We start from the raw sequence: 20968 nt of genomic DNA, 5'->3' as shown, positions 1-20968 counted from the left end.
AAGAGTCTTCTCAGAGTAATAGGCGTAAAAGAGCCTTTTCAAACTGAATATAAGAAAGAGCCTTTAATTTTTATTTCTCCGATTTTAAGTTGGTACTACATTTATGTGTGTATATATATATATATAATTGATCTATACAAATATATACAATACTACCTTAAAGTAGAAGTAAACAAATTAATTAAAAAGGCATTGATGTCTTTTTGTTGAACTCCTCGTTTTGCTCTCCAGTATAGAATAAATGTGTGGATTCGTACAGAGGTACGAGACCAATCGAGAGCTGGGTGAGGAGCAAATAAGAACTCAAAAATGTCGAAGAATAATCTTGAGCGACGATTCGTTGGGCCTAATTATACCAATCGGCGCCGACACCTCAGTGCAAGTGTACCTCTGTATAAAAAGGCTTTTTCTTTTTGTTTAAGAAGACTTTCTTCTGCCCAAAAATTTAAAAAGGCTCTTTCTTGACTTTTACTCTAAAGAGACTCTTTCTGGCACTCACCCAATGGTATCATTGTTAAAAGTATTACGATGATTTTTCTGCATTCAATATAAATGATTAAACTTCCTTGACAATCTACAGCCTAAAAATATGTTTATTACAATCATTACCCGTAAGATAATTCATTTTTTTTTTTTTTTTTTTTTTTTTAGCAAAATACTGTGGTATTACAAAAAATGTTTTGTCTCAGAATCTTGCCGAATAAATTTTATTACTTATTCATCAAACTGTTTCATTCATTATTATTATTCTGGCTGTCTAAAAATAAATAAAAGTAGCAAACCCTGTTAAAGATTTGCAAACAATTTCAAAATATTTACAAAACTATTTTCTATTGTGTTCATCAAATTTATTTACTGATTAAAATTTCAACATTGAGTAAATAGCAGTCGACGGGCGGCTTTTTTTTGTTGTGAAAAGGATGTTCATAATTTCTTAGGAGTTTTAAAATACACAAATAATGATGAAATCCTTAAAAGTTATTTTATTATTATAAAATTGTGAAATTGTCTTGCTAACAGGAAGTATCAAAATAACAATATTAATTTATTTTGATGTATCCGAAAAAAAATGTTGACGTCATAAATATATATATACAGATTTTTTTAACGAAACATAAATAAAAGAAATAAAGACAAAATGATAAATTGAATAAAAAAAAAAATAAATAAAACAAATCTACCATGAAGTGGATTCGAACCCTTAAGTGCAAAACAATCTACGGAGGGGCATAAGCCTTAACCATCTTAGCTATTCAAAGAAAGAAAAATTTCCCTTTCAAAGTCACATAATGTGTTGATGCATATCCTCCAGAGCTTGTCCTACAGTTTACAGCAGTTAGGATGTGTGAAATTAATACACTAGTGGTTAAAGCTGTACTGAAAACTTAAAAAAATATTTAAAGCTATATATTTTTTGAAAACATAAATGGATTTGGGAATGTTAAAAGTACGGGGGATTAAAAAAATAATGTATGAAATCAAAATTCTGTGAATGTAATTAATGAGCATTTAGTTCCACGATTTAATTAAATAAGATTTATAGATAACATTGAAGCCAGAGCGAGAGCAAGTCAGTTAAATATATACATAGCATGTACTTAGTTGTAGAGTCAAAAGATTCTCAAAAAGAAAAACTCGTGTCGTCGCTTGCTTTGGCTGTGCACTCAGATATATACAGCTGTATAGCCGACATTTCCACTCCTCTCCTCGTAGGCGCACATTCGGTATACCCCTTCTACGCGTCTCCAAAATGTGCGCCTATAAGGTATTTTCACTTGTGACGTCATTCCAAGATGGCGCGATCACTGGGTTTTTTTTCCAATTTGCACCAAATGTGCAAAACCAGCTGTGAAATTCACGAGGTCGTCCCAACTAATGATAATGCGTTTAAAAACTTTAGGATTTAATAAGCTATCGAATGATCACTCAATTTTTTACATCTTCCGTTGGTAAGCAACGCAAAAAAATGAATGAAATTATCGCGGGCATAAAGTTGATTAGAAAAATATTTTATTTTTTGTGTTTACCATGATCCAGTTATAACGAATTTAAAATATAGTCAATAGCAATTCCCGATGCATAAGAGAAAATTTTTCGTTTGTTTGCCAAAAGAGTAGTTTTAATGAAAATCAGTACAGAAAAAAAAGTACTGCAATCAGGCGGATTGTACCCATCTACTATACATATATAAATAGTTGCAAGCTTCCTCGCCTCCACGATCATAACAAAGTCCCATAACCTCTGACGAACTGTCAAAATTGAAGCAGTGTGTGGCAAAAACATGAATAAAAGTTGTTGTATAAGTGGTTGTCACGATAAATCTGCGAAATTTTTTTTTCGTATTCCATCTGTGACTTCTCCGGACAATAAAAAATACAAAAGTATCAGTGCCGAGGACCGAAATGAAATCGTTTCTTCATCTATGAAAAGGCAACAACATTTCGGAGATTTATCGTGACAACCACTTATACAACAACTTTTGTTCATATTTTTGCCACACACTGCTTAAATTTTGACAGCTCGTCAGAGGTTATGGAACTTTGTTATGATCGCGGAGGCGAGGAAGCTTGCAACCATATATATATGTATAGTAGACGGGTAAAATCCGTCTGATTGCAGTACTTTTTTTTCTGTACTGATTTTCATTAAAACTACACTTTTGGCAAACAAACGAAAAAATTCCTGTGATGCATCGGGAATCGCTATTGACTATATTTCAAATTCGTTATAACTGGATCATGGTAAGCACAAAAAATAAAATGTTTTTCTAATCAACTTTATGCCCGCGATAATTTCATTCATTTTCTTGCATTGCTTACCAAGTGAAGATGTAAAAAATTTAGTGTTCATTCGATAGCTTATTAAAACCTGAAGTTTTTAAACGCATTATCATTACTTGGGACGTCCTCGTGAATTTCACAGCTGGTTTTGCACATTTGGTGCAAATTGGAAAAAAAACCCAGTGATCGCGCCATCTTGGAATGACGTCACAAGTAAAAATACCGTTTCCCCACCGTGCTTCTCAAATTAAAAAAAATGTGCGCCTGGTTCGACCGCTTGGCCGCTGCGGGGCGCTCGAACCACTGGAAAAAAGTGGGCACACTTCGTAGCATTGCAGTCAGCAATCTCCCTACTAATCTCTGCTAGTGTATGTGCAAGCATGCACGGAAGATTGTTGTTACCAGAAAAACAGGTACTATATGTTAGTACAAGTATTTTCGATACTCTGTACAAGAAAAATGTGTACTGGTACAGGTGTATTTGGTACGGTAGTATATATACTTTAAAGTACCTTAGTGAGTATAGATAAACCTTATACTTAGTACGTCAAAATCCGATACGTGGTACGGGTTTTTCCTGTACCAGTACAGAGAGTTTGTCGGCCAGTGGGAGCATTCAGAATGTCAGTATATATATATATGTATATATATATATATATATACACATACGTATCTGTAAAAGTTCAAGAGGTTAGGATTTCAGTATATCCACCACAACACAATATAAAGTTCAATTCATTGATACGAATCTAACAAGATGTAATGATAAGTGCAGTAGGCACTTGTAGTCACTATCCTGTTGCGTATAATAATTGGTTTTCACTCGCAAAGAACAATTTACATATTGAGCCAAAATAACAATGACAATCCCATACATGTATGCAAGTATGCACATATATATACATACATATCTCCACTGTATATTATAAGCGCACGTACTATGCGCGGTGGATGGTACAGTAGAAAGCCATGCGCAGTATACAAATTTAATAGATTATCCATGGTACAGAAAAATCCTGTACCAAAGCTATTGAAAAACTTGTACTAGTATAGTTATAAAACCGACTAGTCACAGGTTTTTCGGTGACCCAGATAAGTATGTCAAAATGTGAGACTGGTTGCAGAAATCTCAAGACCTGTACGTTATTTTTCTATGCTCATCACTTTTGGTATAGCTTATTCTGGTAACAACAATCTTCCGTGTGGGAGCATAAGCATGCATCTCGCAGTGACCACTCTGTATCCTTGTGTATTGTTTAATAATAAACCATTTGATCTCTCTAATAAAAAGCGTGTATCTTATTGCTGACTCCCACTACATAGAGATACTACATTGGCGACGAGGTAAAAGGTTGAGAGGTTCATCTGGTCAAGTGCAACGGGCAGTGGCTTGCACGTGCTTGGTGATTTTGGCGGCAAGTAAAAAGTTTTTTTTTTCTTCTACAACGTAGAGAGTTGCAGTGAGGTGAATAGCAGGTGATAGAGATGTGTGTGAACAATGCAATGTAAGTCAGAAAGAATTTGCACAACAAGCTAGTGATTTGAAAACTCTTACTGAGAGTGTGTTCAAGTTAGAGCAAGAGAATCGCAACTTGTCAACAGAATTAGAAGAAGCTATGGCAAACAAAGGTCTATTGGGAAATGTTGAGTCATTTGACGAAAACGAAGATGACTGGGATCAAGTGATTGAGCGATTAGAGTTATATTTCACTGCCAATGACATTGATGATACCAAGAAAGTGAGTGTTTCTCTTACATTGTTGGGTAGAAAAGGATATGCATTGATAAGGAGCTTGTGCATGCCTGACCTGCCCTCATCGAATATTTAAGTTCAAAAAGTGTGTTCAACGAGACGGCGATTCAGTCAGTATCTTTTGTTCGAATCTGAAAAAGGTGGCCACACACTGCAACTTCGACGGCGAGCTCAATAGTCATCTACGCGACCAGTATGCGTGGGGCGTTCGCGACGATGGCATCAAGAAGATGTTGCTGCGGGAAGAGAATTTAGTATTTGACTCAGCGGTAAAAAAGGCCCTGGCAATGGAGTTAGCAACACGTGACGCGGCAGGCATGCTTCTTGATAGCAGTTCCATGAATTTCGTTGAGGGGTGGCAGCAGCGGCAGAAAGGCAGCAGCAGCAGCAGCAGCATCGGCAGTTCATCAAATTCAGCGGAGGGGACAAGTAAAGCGTGTTTTCGTTGCGGATATGCGAATCATTTAGCGTCGAAGTGCAGGTTCGTTGAGTATGTTTGTAATGCGTGCGGTCAGAAAGGACTTTTAGCGCGCGTTTCTAAGGTTAATTCATAGAAAAGTGACCAAACTACTGTTAAGCTAAAGAAAGTTAGTTCTAAAGTTAAAGCTAAAAATCAATTTGTACAGGAAAAATTGGGCGACGAAGAAGATGTGAGTGATTTTGATAATGTTTTTTTTTTTCCGATGTTGATACTAGAAGGTTAACCGTAGATATTTTCGTTTGTAACCAGGAAGTCACGTTTCAAATTGATACAGGTTCGGTCATATCGGCTGTTTTCGAATCTACTTATTATAAGTTTTTTACTAATGATATGAAAATCCACCCAACGTCGCGTCGTTTTAATTGTTATACCGGAGATACCATGAACCCAATTGGTTCCGCTATTGTGCCTGTGACATAAAAATAAAAGTCTCTCGTTAGAATTGTTTGTGATGCCAGGCAACAACGCTCCTATCATTGGGTTGGATTGGTCATGGGTATTGGACATAATAAAGCGTGATCCTAACGGTGTTGTTTTGATTAATAAAATTGATGAGAGAGCGTTACTGAAAGACTTCAATGAAGTATTTTCTGAATCTTTAGGACTATTTAATATAAAAAAATTTACTATTGCAAAGAAAGACAATGCCAAACCAGTTTTTTGTAAGCCGAGAACAGTGCCAGATGCTATTGGGATTATGCCTCTACCACGTGACCTCAGTATATATATGACTAATATAGATGCGAAATAACACAGGTCTTATGGGAGAAATCTTGTTTTTATTTTTTTTTCGCACTTAAAAAGATATTGAGCTTAAAAAGGTTGTTAATTCCATATTACTGACATAATGAGAGTTACGTAGTTATTTTTTTCCTTTGGTGAATTCGTTCATGAAGGTTGAAACAGCGTTTTGGACGTATACGGAGTGCCGTTTAACCCTACTTTGAGCTGTTTGTTTCAGCTATTGCTGCTGCTGCGCCACTGCTGCTGATGCTCAGAGGTAAACAAACAGCTCAAAGTAGGGTTAAACGGCACTCCGTATACGTTCAAAACGCTGTTTCAACCTTCATGAAAGAATTCACCAAAGGAAAAAAATAACTACGTGACTCTTATTATGTCAGTAACATGAAATTAACAACCTTTTTAAGCTCAATATCTTTTTAAGTGCGAAAAAAAAATAAAAACAAGATTCCTCCCATAAGACCTGTGTTATTTCGCATCTATATTAGTCATATATATACTGAGGTCACGTGGTAGAGGCATAATCCCAATTAGATCTAAAGTTGAGCCTGAATTGAATAGATTGGTCGAATCAGGTATTCTTGTTCCAGTTGAGAGCAGTGAGTGGGCCACTCCCATTGTGACTCTCTTAAAAAAGAACGGTCAAGTGCGGATCTGCGGTGGCTTCAAGGTCACGCTAAACCCCTATATGAAAATCGACAGGTACCCTATTCCTCGCGTTCAAGACCTGTTAGCTACCTTGCAGGGCCATGCGGTTCAATCTAAGTTGGACTTAACCCAAGCATACCAGCACATTGAGTTGGATGCAGCGTCACAGGAGTTGACCAGCATTTCGACTCATAAAGGACTGTTTAAATATATGCGAGTTCCTTATGGTATCGCCTCGGCTCCGGGTTGGTTCCAGAGAGAAATGGAAGGGCTGTTAGGTAATATTAAAGGGGTTAGTCTATTTTTTCACGATATCAGAATAGGGGGAAAAGATCAAGCTGAGCACGATGATCGGTTATTGCAGGTACTTTCACGTCTTAAAACAGCAGGTCTTACACTTAATTTGTTAAAATGCTTAATTTCAAAAAGTAAAATTAAATTTTTGGGCTATGATGTTGATGACAAGGGTATGCATGTTTTGAGTGAAAAAATAGATGCAATTTCGCAGATCCCGAGCCCAAAAAACGTGAAACAGCTACAAACTTTTTTAGGTATAGTGAATTATTATTCTAAGTTTGTAAAAAATTATGCGATGACCATTCATCCCTTATACAATCTTCTTAGGAAAAATGTAACTTGGTGCTGGTCAGAAGAATGCGAAGATGCATTTATCAAAGCTAAAGCTAGTTTAGCATCTTTTGACGTTCTTGTTCATTTTAATCCAAAGCTTCCGATCAAGGTCACGTGCGATGCATCGCCTACGGGTATTGCAGCGACTTTGTCTCACGTCATGATGGACGGTAGCGAAAGGCCGGTAGCCTACGCTTCGTGAACCTTGACTAAGGCGGAACAAAATTACTCTCAAATTGATCGAGAGGCATTGGCTATTATTTTTGCAATTCGTAAGTTTCATCCGTATGTGTTTGGGTTTAAGTTTACTTTGGAAACTGATCACAAACCACTGGTTCACCTATTTGGGGAGAAAAAGGGTTTACCCCAGATGTCAACGAGCCATTTGCCAAAGTGGGCAGTTTTCCTTTTAGGGTATGAGTGTCAAATTGTTCACATTAAGGGTGAAAATAATAGCCACGTCGACTGTTTGTCTAGGTTAAATAATTCTAAGATAGCGAATCCTGTAGAAGGAGATTTTACGTATTTAAATTATTCGCAAGAAGTTTTGAACTTAGTTTCGATAGACGATGTCCTGTGTGAATTGAATGAGTGTCCAATTCTCAAAACTGTGCGCCACTATGTCAGTACTGGATGGCCATACGTGGTTGGCGACAAATTTAAGTCATATCAGCGTCGAGCATCTGAGTAATCTATTGAAGGAGATTGTTTGTTATGGGGTCACCGGCTTGTCATCCCCAGGGACTTGCGCGCATTAGTCTTGAGCGAATTACACGGCAGTCACATGGGCATTGTGAAAATGAAAGTGTTGGCCAGGTCTTATGTCTGGTGGCCGCGCATTGATTTTGAAATTGAGGCAATTACAAAAAAATGTGAGTTATGTTTGAAACATGGTAATGTAATGATCCACCTAAATCTGTATTGCATTTATGGGAATGGACACAGGCTCCAAATTTACGTTTGCACGCTTATTTTTTAGGCCCGATTCAAGGCAAAATGTATTTGATAGTAATTGATGCGCACTCTAAATGGGTCGATGTGAAAGAAATGAGTGATATCACGGCTAATTCAACTATTGAGGTGTTCAAAGAGTATTTTGCAGCGTGGGGCCTTCCCGAAAAAATTGTTACCGATAACGGCCCGGCGTTTATTTCTCAGGAATTTAAAACCTTCAAAAGTAAATTTCAATTGTTTTTGTTAGAGGGACTAAATAGGCGCGAAGCACTATCCAAGTATTTATACCACTATAGGTCTACTTCGCACGTAACCACTGGTCTCGCGCCAGCCGAACTCCAGACCGGTCAAAAATTCCAAACGCGTTTTGATCTATTAAAAAAAGGCGCAGAGAGGTCAATTGAAAAGAAACAACTGTTACAAAAAAAAAATTTTCGCGGTAACAAAATGATCGATTTCCACAGTAATGATGCGGTCGTGGAAGGATTTCAGGAATAATTCCTGGGAAAAAGCTAAGATTGTAGACAAATTGGGTCCAGTCACTTATTTGGTAAGAATTCAAAATGATCTGATGTGGAAGAGACATTTTGACCATGTCAAACCAAGTATGCTGAGTCATTCAGCTGTCCCACAGTTAAGCAAGACAGATCCTTCCAGTAAAAAAGAAATGGTTAGCAATAATCAGGAGTCCTTCCAGATCAGATTGTTAATGACGTTGTGGTTTGTAATGAAACAAAGATGCGTCTTCATGCGAAATACAGGCCGAAATTATCAAACAACCGTCAGTTGCTGTAAGAGTTACGTGAGCGAAAACTCATGCTGACAATATACCTCTTAGACGATCGGAACGTATGCCGAAGCCCAGAGAAAGACTTAATTTGTAGCGGCTTATTTTTTTTTTAAGAGGGAGGATTGTTGTGTATGTGAGTGCGAGCGCAACTACTATAGAGTAGCGCTGTTGCCTGCGCCACAGATCATGAGCGTGGCGTTGGCGTGTACGAGTCCAGTGTGTGTGCAGGCACGGGAGCATAAGCATATATGCATCTCGCAATGACCACTCTGTATCCTTGTGTATTGTTAAGTAATAAACCATTTGATCTCTATAATAATACAACAACAATTAACTTTTATTGCGTTTTATTTTTTTACAATTCTCCCATTCGTGATTTTTGGTTTAAGGACGTTACCTACTTATTGAAAATAATCACAGAAGTCGATGAAAAACGAGTATATAAATATTGGGAGTGTCTAGAAAACACGCGATTTTTATTAAACACACGTTATTATACTAATTATTGAAAAATGTGACAATGAAAATTCAATGGTTAACACGTGCTCTTATAAGACATCTGTAAATTTTTGATTGACAATTGAGATGGTAATCACACAGGACAACAAAATTTGAGGTGTAGAGAGAATGACGTGTGAGTTATAATTGTGCAAAGTTTCAACTGCTGTTATAATTGATATTACAGAAAAATTTGGGATAGAATAATAAAAATAACATAAATCGAAAACATGGGGTAGCGTTGCATCTACAGCCAGCAGAAGTTTCAACTTGGAGCTGTAGTGGCAGTTGGCGGTATTTTTAAAAAGACAAAAAGTGTGTCCGATTCCATAAAATATCTACTTTTTGAAACATATCTACCTTTCTAGTGATATTGTTGTTTAGACGTAAAAACACAAACACATGATTTGCATGTACACACATGTAGGTACACGAGACACTAAGCTGAGAGCAGAAGCAGATAACTTTGTACAAAAATAATATATATATGTATGTATACATAACAATTAATATGCGAAGTTGCCAGTCATTGACTTGACGTCGATAACGTAGTTAGCTACTTAAAAAAAAAAAAAAGTAGATAACGTCCTCAAGGACGTTCTTCACATTGTTAGTGGGGGAAAAGTTCAGAGAAGTGAAAGAAACGCTAATGTGTGCAGTAAAACTAGCAATTATTTTTCTCATGTGGATGTGCTGACATACATGTTTTTACGCACATATGCACTTCATCCCCTCTTTCTTAATACATTTAAAAACCAACTAGTGGGTCTTTTAAAAAATTCGATAGGTTTATCTAAAAGTAATCTTTTATACTCTAAAAATTGTGAGATTCCTACGAATCATATGAATGCCATTTAACGTTATTTTTTATAAGGTTACATATTAAATATCAATTTTTTCCAACGTAACATATATAAAATAATAGTACAGTCAAACGAGCTGCAACTTTTGTGGGTATTTTTTTGCTATTTCAATATACGTTTGATGTTTGAATAATATCTGTAAAAAAACCTATGTGTGATGAACATCCGGGAGAGACATTCACTGGCATGTAATACTACCCTATTATTCGCTGTGTGCAAGTCCTTGGAGGAAGTAGAAGAAGCTATGTAAGAGCTCTAGGTGGGAGAAATATCCAAAGTTTTAGGACTCTTTAGGACTCATAACATTATTGATTGCGTGTTATTGAGTTTTTCAATATTTCGAATTACCGAAAGGAAGATAATTATTATCACCATAAACTCATAATTCACAGCTTTTTTATTAAAAAGATATTGAACATAATCTTCAATCATACGAATGATAATTCATAAAATAAAGCTAGTGAACATGTCACTTACTGTCATTTACGTCGAACCCACGTAACTTCACGGTCTAGATGAGTCTGTTCTGCTTCGATACTACAATTTAAGGTTATTATACTGGATTGAGTGGCGTTTTCGTTATGATAATTCAGCTGTCAGAGTAACTTTTTGCTTTAACATTGTACATAACACACACCTAGGATATTCAGAATTGATAAAATTATTGTTGCTTTTACGTTTGCTGTCGTGATAAATCTATAAACTTGTGATATTCACTATTTATAATCTATTAAATCCTCAAAAGTCCTGAAATTACGCAATGGCTCACCATCAGATGTTGTCAATACATTTGCACACAGCAAATTTAAAAAAAATACACTGCAGGATGATTTTTCTAAATTTTTTATATACAATTATATTTTGAGTATTAGATATGGACTATCAATAAGTGTGAGATCGTAAAACATCGATGTAAAAGTGATGTTACAGATGTAATCAGCGTATACGTATAAGTAAGTTGTTTTGAAACAATCGAAAGATTCGGTAAAAGCGCAGTCTTGTGCTGGCCAGCCTATGTATCATTTTTATTGTATTGTGCCGTAAGATATTTTGAACTATTGTCAACTCATTAAATATCAATTAAAATCATACCTAATCGACATAGGGATACTCATTTCCACGATAATTGCACCACCTTCGTACACAATAATGTTTCGTAGAAGGTATTTTTGTACTCAAAATATTCAAAGTATATTCCAAAAATTCCATTCCATGAAAATTTAACATACCGTGGTCATATAGCATTACATGGTCTAGTCCCTAGTACTGCAATCCAATAACAACCAATAAAAAAAATTTTTAAAAGCCTGTGATGTGTGTTTGCACCCGTAATTTCATATAAAATCCATAACAAATGAAAGATTTATTTGCGTTTATAGGAAATATCTTACAATTAACCAATGTGATTTTATAATAATATGCAGATATTTAATAAATAAGAAATGTAGCTGTATACATAACAAGCAACTTTTATAGAAGTTTATGGAAAACATTTCAACATTTATTAAATACTAATAGATTGTATTGGATTTTATTCAACTGAAAAAAAAAGACGGCACTGAATTATCTTACTAATGTATAAAGCAGAAGCGCTAAAACCGTTGTAATCGCTAACCGCGAAAACTACTGAACCGATTTCGTTGAAATTTTGCACACTGATTCATGATACTTCCTAGATGGTTTTAGCATAATTTATGTCTAAAAAAATTGATTAACAATAGCAATAAATGAGCTCAAAGTTTTGCAAAAATATTCCAGCTTTTCTCTTTAGTTCAGTAAAATCCGCTAGGTGGCGTCGACATAAAATTGAAGCTACCTGCAACATAATTAAATAAGTGTGGTTATAATAGGCTGGAGCATCTCCATAGTGTTGTAGTCGAGTTTCGGCAACTCAACAAGCTGCACAGAGAATGCTTATGATAGTCTTGCAGCTGGGTATCCCGGTTACAGACGACACTCTTCTCTAAGGGGGAAGGAACCTAGGTGTCCATGTACCCTAAAACTCAATGAGTACAATAAAAAAAAAAAAAAAACTGATTCCAACCGATGCCATCTCTGCCACAATTCCAGGAGACACATCTAGCAAGAGCACAATCTGCACCAACTCTTCAGAGTTGTGTGGCAGTCCCAGTAGTCCCACCATCTTCCCTGGTGCAGTTAGAGAATTTGTGGCCACAAATGTAAGCAAAGTAAGGGAAAACAGCTCTGAGCCCTAAAGGGGCATGGGCAGCCACAACGGCTACCATCTTGGTCGTCGCGTCCCCAATGCGCTTACCCACATGTTCCTGTCTAACGATGAGCGGTTGGTTATCCGGGGAACGACCCGAGACGAGATATTCTTTGGTCAGCAGCGTACCTTCCTCCATCACAGTCTCCGTACATCGAGACTCCCAGAGTAAAAATCAAGCAACCGTAGCCAGCTCTTCATCATCAGGAATAAGAATAGCCTGGAAGTTTCACCACTGGCGCTTTTTAGCGCCATTATAAGTATTTACGTTCCCTACTTAACCATCAATTTCATCGGTTTTTTTTAGGATCCACCTAAGTGTAAACTACCTTGCCAACAAATACATTTTTATTACCATTTCCTAGAGCGATTCGTCGACTAAAAGACTATATTAACTAAAGACGGCCATTATTCAACTAAGTCAGCCATTCACTAGCAGACATCACCTGTGGAGTTGTTCTACGCAAGGCTGGAAAACCTGGTGATCGACGACCCTATATTACCCTCTCGACTCTAAGCATTCAACCAGGAATCACTGGTCCTCTCCAATGTCTGCGTTGCGCAAACCTATAACAGCTATGTAGGAAAAAAGACTTGAGCCAACGGGACAGCCTCCACTGGACAAGTATCACTAACCAATCTCCCCATCTAAGATCACCAAAACAACTGAATCTGCAACTACAAAAGGTGCTTTAGACACCAACGTCTTCGACGTTATACCGGGAGACGTTGGGAAAGAGCACTACAACTAGCCCCAAAGCTTCGGACTTTGTAATTTTTCTCCCAATCAGTCTGGGTCTTCAACAGCAAGCCAGAGAAGATCACTCTGAGGTATCCAGTCAGTCACAATTGCTGTTAACTGCCGTCAAGAAAAAGTTAACTTAAAAAGCTCACCGGTTTTTTTCAGGGCCATCGGACGTCCAACTACCTTGCCAACAAATATATTAGAACTTAACAAAGTTGACAGAAAACACACTTTAGGGGTCACACAAATTTAAAGCATGCCAAAAGTCGCAAGAGGGTGAATCGGAAAAAAAACTTCAAGTGTATTTAATAAATACAATTTTACTTAGGCGTCAAGAAACTGACGCAGAAAATTTATCGAGATTGAAACAGCAGCCTCAAAATCAACAACTAAATAGTCCATTACGTGAAAGATCAGCTTTTTATTGTACCCTCACAGCAATCTCTAAAATCTTTAAAGATCCTACTTCAGATTGTTTAATAAGTAGAAAATGTATTTGTGTTTTTGTGGCAATAAAAATGTAGGGTTTAAGGTCCAGGACTTTGTTGCTCTGGTAATAAAGTTGTGAGATATGAGAAAAAAAATTTTTTTTTAATATAAATTTTTTGGGGGCTTAAAATCTTAACAGCTTTAAAAAATAGCCGTTTTCGTGAATTACACGGAAGAAACTGTAAATCAACGGCTTCTTATAGCCACCGATTATTTTATGGCATAAAGAACGCACGGTACTTTTCAGCATAATAATTTTTTTGAATTCTTACACCTCATTATTTAACCAAATAAACTATATGGATTCCAAAAAAATATGTTTTTAATAAGAAGATTTTTGTTCTGAGATGTATCAGGAATATGTGTAAAATTGCTAACTGAAAATGTTTCACATTACATGTCAACACACTTCGGTGTTTTATTTAGTGAGTCTCGGGCGAAGCTGAGACGGGGGGCTGCTAGTTACTTTTATAAGAGTCTACTAGAGAAGCCCAGTAAGTATTATATTCACCTTAATTGGTCATAGTAGGATTTGGTTACGTCATTTAAATCATGTTTTTATTTGCTTTTACGCTACTAAATTTTAAAATTTTTATAAGACAGTACTATCATTTTAATAAACTATCGAGAAGTAAATCAATGATTTATTGGTGTTTACAGAAAATACCTTACAATTAATCAATGTGATTTTATGATAATGTGCAAACATTTAATAAATAATAAATGTAGCTGTATACACAACAAGCGACTTTTATTGGAGCTTCAGGGAAATATATCAGCATTTATTGAGAGTTAAACAAGCCTGTACCATACAGTATCCTATAAGATTTGACCAGTAAATAAATAATTGTGGAGATTACTGCATAATGGGTTTTTATTGAACTTTGCAGGTACATCTAAAATCTAAAAGCCCTAAATTAAAACTTATCTTTGTATTGGAATTTACAAGGAAAATCCGAACACGGCACGATACTTTTGTGGAAATATTGGTTTTTATTATATATAACAGCGATTTAAAGCATTGATATTATTGGTTCTCATTGAGAATCCCTGCCCAATTTCAATTGTAGTTATTTGGTACTACTAAATTGGTGTATTTGTTTTCTATTATGATTTTCAACAGCATTGGTACTACTACATGATCAGTTTCTTATGGATTCTTATCGTCATTTGTAGATATACCTGTATTTCTCCTTTTGGCCGATGAAGTTTATTGGAATTTATGAGAAAAACGTGATTTCTGCACGCGATTGTTTGAAATCTGTTGGAAATTATTTTGCTTAACAGCTATTTATATGATTATTTTTATTGTTTTGTTTTGAGTAGTAAACTACTGTTTTAAAAACTGTATAAGATTCGATGTTAGAAAAAAAATCATCTACTGCAGAAGACGGTACATTAAACTAAACCTAAAATCGATCATAAAAAATAATTTATTTTAAAAGTACTGCAATCAATAATGACCGACATGGGTCTGCCTATAGTTTTACGATTTGTACTCATATATATGTATGTTTTATAGCCAAAACTGGATAAGTATCAATAAAATTTCATTTGCTATAAGCGCTAACTGTACAAAAAATAACAGACAAATAATCCAACGTACAGATTATAAAAAGTGCGTGTAAAATTAATTAGGTTAGTTACATATAGTATGCAACAATCACCTAATGAGATTAATTAACTATATATGCTATAAAATGGTGATTCTCACATTAAAAAACAAATAACTGATGAAGACAATATAGTTATAAGTTAAAGTGTTTCTAAATAGTTATATAGAAATAAGAGTTGACTAATTCCTATATAAAATCGAACTCATACTAAATTCCACATTGCAAATAACACGTTAACTATTTACCAATAATAATGTATGGGCTGTATACGATAAGTTTATATAGAATTCAATTATCGTATTGAAAGCATAAGTTACATGATGGTTTTACAGATGAGTCCCAACACGTTTTTCAAATGTTTTTTCGTCAGCTGTAAACTTTTTACACATGATGTAAGCTGCAAAAATGAATAACAAATATTACACATTAGTTTATGTAGATATTTATTATTTAGCAAACTCAAAAACAATAATCATTAGAAAACGTTACGTGTAGGAGAATTAAAGCTTGTGACAACATACATGCGTAATTGAAATTAACTAGTATCCTAAGGAAAAACAAAGTTTTAGATAAAGGGATCGATGCCTAAAAATTAAACGCAATTTGTAACAAAATGAATTTGTGTACACAGATAAACTGGGAGAGACAAATAAATACCAATAGATTACGGCCATCAGTATTTGCACCCGTATATCGCCATTCGGATATGTAGAATTCTTAACATATGTTAACTTTATAAGCATAGTTGAAAAATGCACTCTTCTTTTAAATTGCAATAAAAAAAAAAATAGAAAAAAAAATTACCTGATACATTTGACATATCTGATAGAAGATACATAAGCTAACGGTTTACGACAATACTTTTCAGTAAAAATTTAATTGGTTAGTAATAAGAAAAAGTTATTAAAATATCCGTTACCAAATAACTATAAACGCACATAAAAAATACGATGAGGTTACCAATGGGAATCGTCACATAAAAATCAAATATAATTAAAAAAAAAAAGTTTATGTACACTGATGAATCAGGAGAGACAAATAAATTCCAATACATTATTCAGGCTATTGGCTTAATTTCGATTTTTGCACCCGTAAATCCCCATTCAGTATAAACTTGCGAACGTTTGATAATATCACAAGCATGGTTACGAATTGCGATTTGACTATAAAATACAATAAAAAATTATAAGAATGATCTGATAAATCTTCTTATGGTTCAACAAAATTCTTTTCAGTACAAATTCAAAGGGTTATTGGATTACCTCATACGATTAGATTTAATGTTATTTCTGTAAACTCCAATAAACTATTTATTTGGCTCTGAAAATACGATCTTAAAAACTATTATTTGAAAACAAATTATGGACTTTTTAATATAAACTCAAATAAAATAAATTTGCCATATAAGTGGCAAATAGGAAGCAATAAAATTTTTGTTGGGTCTTCATTTTGTGCAATCAAACTTATCGTTTCTTTATTGATTTTTATTGGACTGCAGTACTAGGGGTGGTTATGGAGCCTGATTCGGAAGCCGAAGGATGGAGGTTCAATCCTTGGTCATAGAAGATATTGTTTAAAATGAAAAAATTGTTAAAATGCATCCGAAAACATTGTTAAATAAAAACTGTATCGTAATTTTGTGTTACTAACATGTATATTTCTTGCCCATAGATAACATGAATATATATATTTATATATATATGTGTATATATATATGTATATATATATATATATATATATATATATATATATATATATATATATATGTATATGTTTATTTTTTCTCTTACTTGAATGTAAAAATTATTTCTGGACGGAGTAAATGTTACTCTGTCGAATAACAAACTTGTACATAATCTAGTTTTACTATGTAGTTTAGTAATTTTTATAACATAGCGAGTATGTCTCAGCTTTCTTAAAAACATAGTAATTTTTGATGTGGTCGTTTTTTTTAATACCACTTTTTTCTAGTTTTTGTCTTGTCTTGTCTGAGCAAGCACTAATTTAACTAAAAGAAGAAGTATCGACGCCTACTTTTGACATTTTACGAAATAATGAAATCATGAATTCGGTTGAATCAAATGACAATTCATCGCAAAAGATAAAAAATAATTGTGTAATAATGATACTATGATCGGACTTTTATCTTTCGTTTCTTTATTGTGCTTAATCTTAAACTAAAATCAGGCTGTATCTGTTCTACAGAGCATTGCAAATGTACGGCACCTTATCTTTTGTCAATAAAATATATTAGGAATGTTGATTATAAAATAAATTATTACTTTACATGAGTAGATAGGGTATCTCTGATTCGTTTTTATTAGATAAACTAATTTTTTATCTGACCAATGTTTAGCTAATTTCTTTTACTTACAAATAATCATTTTAATTTGCAAATCAACGCAAAAAAGTGTCGATGCTTTTTATTAAATCAAACGGCAATTCAAAACTAATTTTAGTACACTACATTGTAGTTTGAAGATAAAATATATCGCTAAATTAGGACTGGAACTTTTTTTCTGAAGTGACAGAAATATACGTGGTTTTTTTTTTTTTTTTAAATAGTTAGTTATTACATAAATAATGTAACAAAGTTATAAAATCAAGACGATTTCACAGATCAAGTAGAAAACTTCAATTGACTTCGGATAGCCCTCAATTTTTCTTTGTAAAATATGAAAAAAAAGGCTTAACAAAAACTTGTTCACATTGTTAAAGTGTTCTTTCACCGTTTTACAACACTATGTTTATAATCTTTAGTTGATTCACCTTTTTTTAACGTTGAAAAGATGTGTGCCTGGAGAGTACCGTTCATCAACTCTTAGTAGGTTTATAAAGTACACAGTGAAGCATAAAGCTGACAATATCAGTAATATTTCCGTATGATTAATACATATTTTTGTGAACTAGTTGGGCTACATCAAATCTCACTCATTAAAAAATAATTACTTTCCCAAGCGGAAAATTTTTTTGTGATAAAGTAACGAAAAAAAAAAAAATAACTAATAGTAATATTTTATAAAGTCCAGATTTGAGACTATAATAAAGTTTGATAAGTATTGTTGTAAGTTATTATTTTTTATTATTTTTTATTATTTTTTTTTTCCGTCATGAATTTCGTTATAGAAACATAAAAAAAAGTAGCAACTAGAAACATTTTTTATGATTAATGATCACTATTTGATACTTGACTTTTAAGATTTTGAAAGAATTAATAGCTATTAATAATTGTTAATGATAGATTATATTCATTGTTTTATATTTTATATTAGATAGAAAAAAACAATAAAAAATAATAATCTTTATGAGCACGATTGTACGGTTCGATCTAGAAAACAAAAAAAAACAATGACTAATAATAAGTATTGACCAGTTTTAATAACAACTTGTGACAGATAATTGTGAATAATAAGTCTTATTACTTGTCTCAAATCTAGACATTAAAAACTGTTATTTTTTTATACTTCCTACTAATTTTTAAAAATAATTGTTATTAACTTATCAAACAAAATTATTTCTGCTTGGGTTATTACTTACAATTTAATATGACTGTCAACTTTCTTCGCTTAATTAGCTACTATTTTTATGGCGCTGACAAACTTAGCTCAGAGGGTGCTAGAGATTTTAGTCTTTGGAAAGTATGTCTGTACTGGTTCCGAACTATTGTAGGTACAGATATATTTTCTGTTATGAAATGCTCCAATCCTATAGGCTAGAGTCGCTTCTACCTAATGCCCTCTGAGATAAGCTTTTCAACTCAAATCACACGAGCCCTATACTAAATTTTTTGTAAGCAAGTTTTTTTACATTTTTTTTTAATACACTCAAAAAATTAAGATTCTCAAGTAAATTTAGCACAAAAAAACATATTTTTCACAATTTATAGACTTTTGTTTCATATAATGACTAATTTCATATTTTGACTTAAATCACACTAGTTATTGCAAAGAATGTTCATTAAAATTATTATTATAGATATCATAAAAGCTTTTGTTTTTAATGATAAAATTTAATTTTAAAACTGAGGTCGTAAGCTTCCTAAGTCAAAAATAAAAAATTTAATTAAATTTAACTCCTTAACTTTGTTAACACGTGCATGTATTGCAGATGAATATCAAACTTACTTACTATCACGATTTATACTGCTATGAGTTACAAAATGTTTATTTAATCGTAAGAAAGTTTCTTATAGAACAAAGGAGACTTTGACTTATGCAAAAAAATGTTGATAATACTTCTCAAAAGACAGGACAACTGAAAAGTAACAAACCTGATTTTTGAAAACTGCACACATAAACGTCGTCATCAAACACCTCAAAGTTCTCAACTGCATCGGCAAACAGCTTGAACTCCTCGGGTAAAAAAATTCCGTCAAGTTCATAAAAGTTTGTTCGAATTTTTTCCTGTAAGTTATTTTGAGCCATAACGTTCAAATCTGTTTCTTTAATTTCCTGCATTTTTGATACACAATCGTGAACTCTCTTCACAACTCTAAAGCTCTGCACTCTTATGTTACAAAAATCTTTATCACAGTGATTGCAATGTTTGATTTGAAATAAACCTTGAACCGATAACGATTTAACTGATTGTACAGCAATTGACTTGTGTATGCTCCCGTAAAATATTTTTTCTTGCCCCCACGCGTCGTCTACACACAGCGATTAAAATAATATACGCATTAAGGAGGCTTGGGCGTTTGGTGTCGTATCTATTGAGGGGTCCCTGTGGGGTACTTGTTATACAAATAATTCTTTGTAATATTTTTTTTATAATCATTTTGATTATACACATGTGTGAACAAAATAGCAATAATACGCGGAAAAGTCATTGGGAAAATCGATATTAAAAAATTTCTTAGTTTTCCCGAGGTACCTTGTGTAAAGATGACGGCCCTGCCACAATAAAGCTGACAACACTGTACTCTTTTGCTCTCATCTGCTATTATATACCTATACTTGTGTTAGACTTCAATTTTCATGCTTTTATGTTTATGAATGTACAGCGCATGCGCACTTACAGTACGTGAACAAAACAATTCTCATGTTCGATGTTTTCCTCGCTATTTTCTCAAATTTAACGTATTGATCCTATTCTTTTTTTTAAATAATAGATTCTTTATACTTTCAAGTACATGTACCAATTTAATGTGTGGGCCCACAGCTTTTTATTGCTGTACGGTAGTCTCTTGAATTTCGGGTTCCGTAAGGTTGCGTGTTAAAATGACGAATTTTCACAAGCGATTTTCTCGAAAATAAATGTGTTGACCTACCTATTTTGTTTTCCTGAAAAAATCTAGCAAACTTTATCTATATAATTTCTGAATTTCAGATCTAGCCAGCATTTAATTCAAAATCACCCAAGCCTCCTTAAGGGCATGCGTATAGTCTACTGTGCCGACTTACCTCAATAACAGTTTTTTACCTTACTCACCGGAGACTTATTAGAACGAGTTTTCCTTCAGAGAATCTTTATATAATTATTAAATGAACAACGCTCAGGTATCATTGTCAAAATATTTGACATTTAGCAAGTGCACTTTTTTGGATAAAACAGTACGGAAAAGTCCACACGGACCGACTATGGGACGTCATCAGTCGTCAGCTGGCCGGGCAGGTTCGTGTTTCATGTTTCCTTGAAATTTGCCGTCTGCTGTGTTGTTGCATACAGCAGTCCATTATGTATAATTTGACGTTCGCAGAGTATATGCAGACTGCAGTAAACAATAAGAGCACACATCTGATTTGTACATTATG

General features: G+C 34.0%; 1 protein-coding gene across 1 annotated transcript in view; it reads right to left on the bottom strand.

Annotated features, from left to right (window-relative positions):
* The window catches only part of LOC106644776 (luciferin sulfotransferase-like), a 304205-nt gene extending 284501 nt beyond the window's left edge, over window positions 1–19704 (bottom strand). The window contains exon 1 of the mRNA XM_089597539.1: window positions 19486–19704. Coding sequence (XP_089453665.1) covers window positions 19486–19672 — 187 coding nt within the window. The 5' untranslated portion in view covers window positions 19673–19704. The remainder of the gene's footprint in view (window positions 1–19485) is intronic.
* Between the last annotated feature and the right edge of the window lie 1264 nt (window positions 19705–20968).

Source organism: Copidosoma floridanum, unplaced genomic scaffold, assembly GCF_036245765.1.
Source record: "Copidosoma floridanum isolate Cflo_tuat_1 unplaced genomic scaffold, Cflo_Japanese_pri ptg000033l, whole genome shotgun sequence".
In the NCBI taxonomy this organism is placed as follows: domain Eukaryota; kingdom Metazoa; phylum Arthropoda; class Insecta; order Hymenoptera; family Encyrtidae; genus Copidosoma; species Copidosoma floridanum.
Note: the sequence above shows the minus strand (reverse complement) of the source record. Positions and strands in the feature narration are given on the sequence as shown.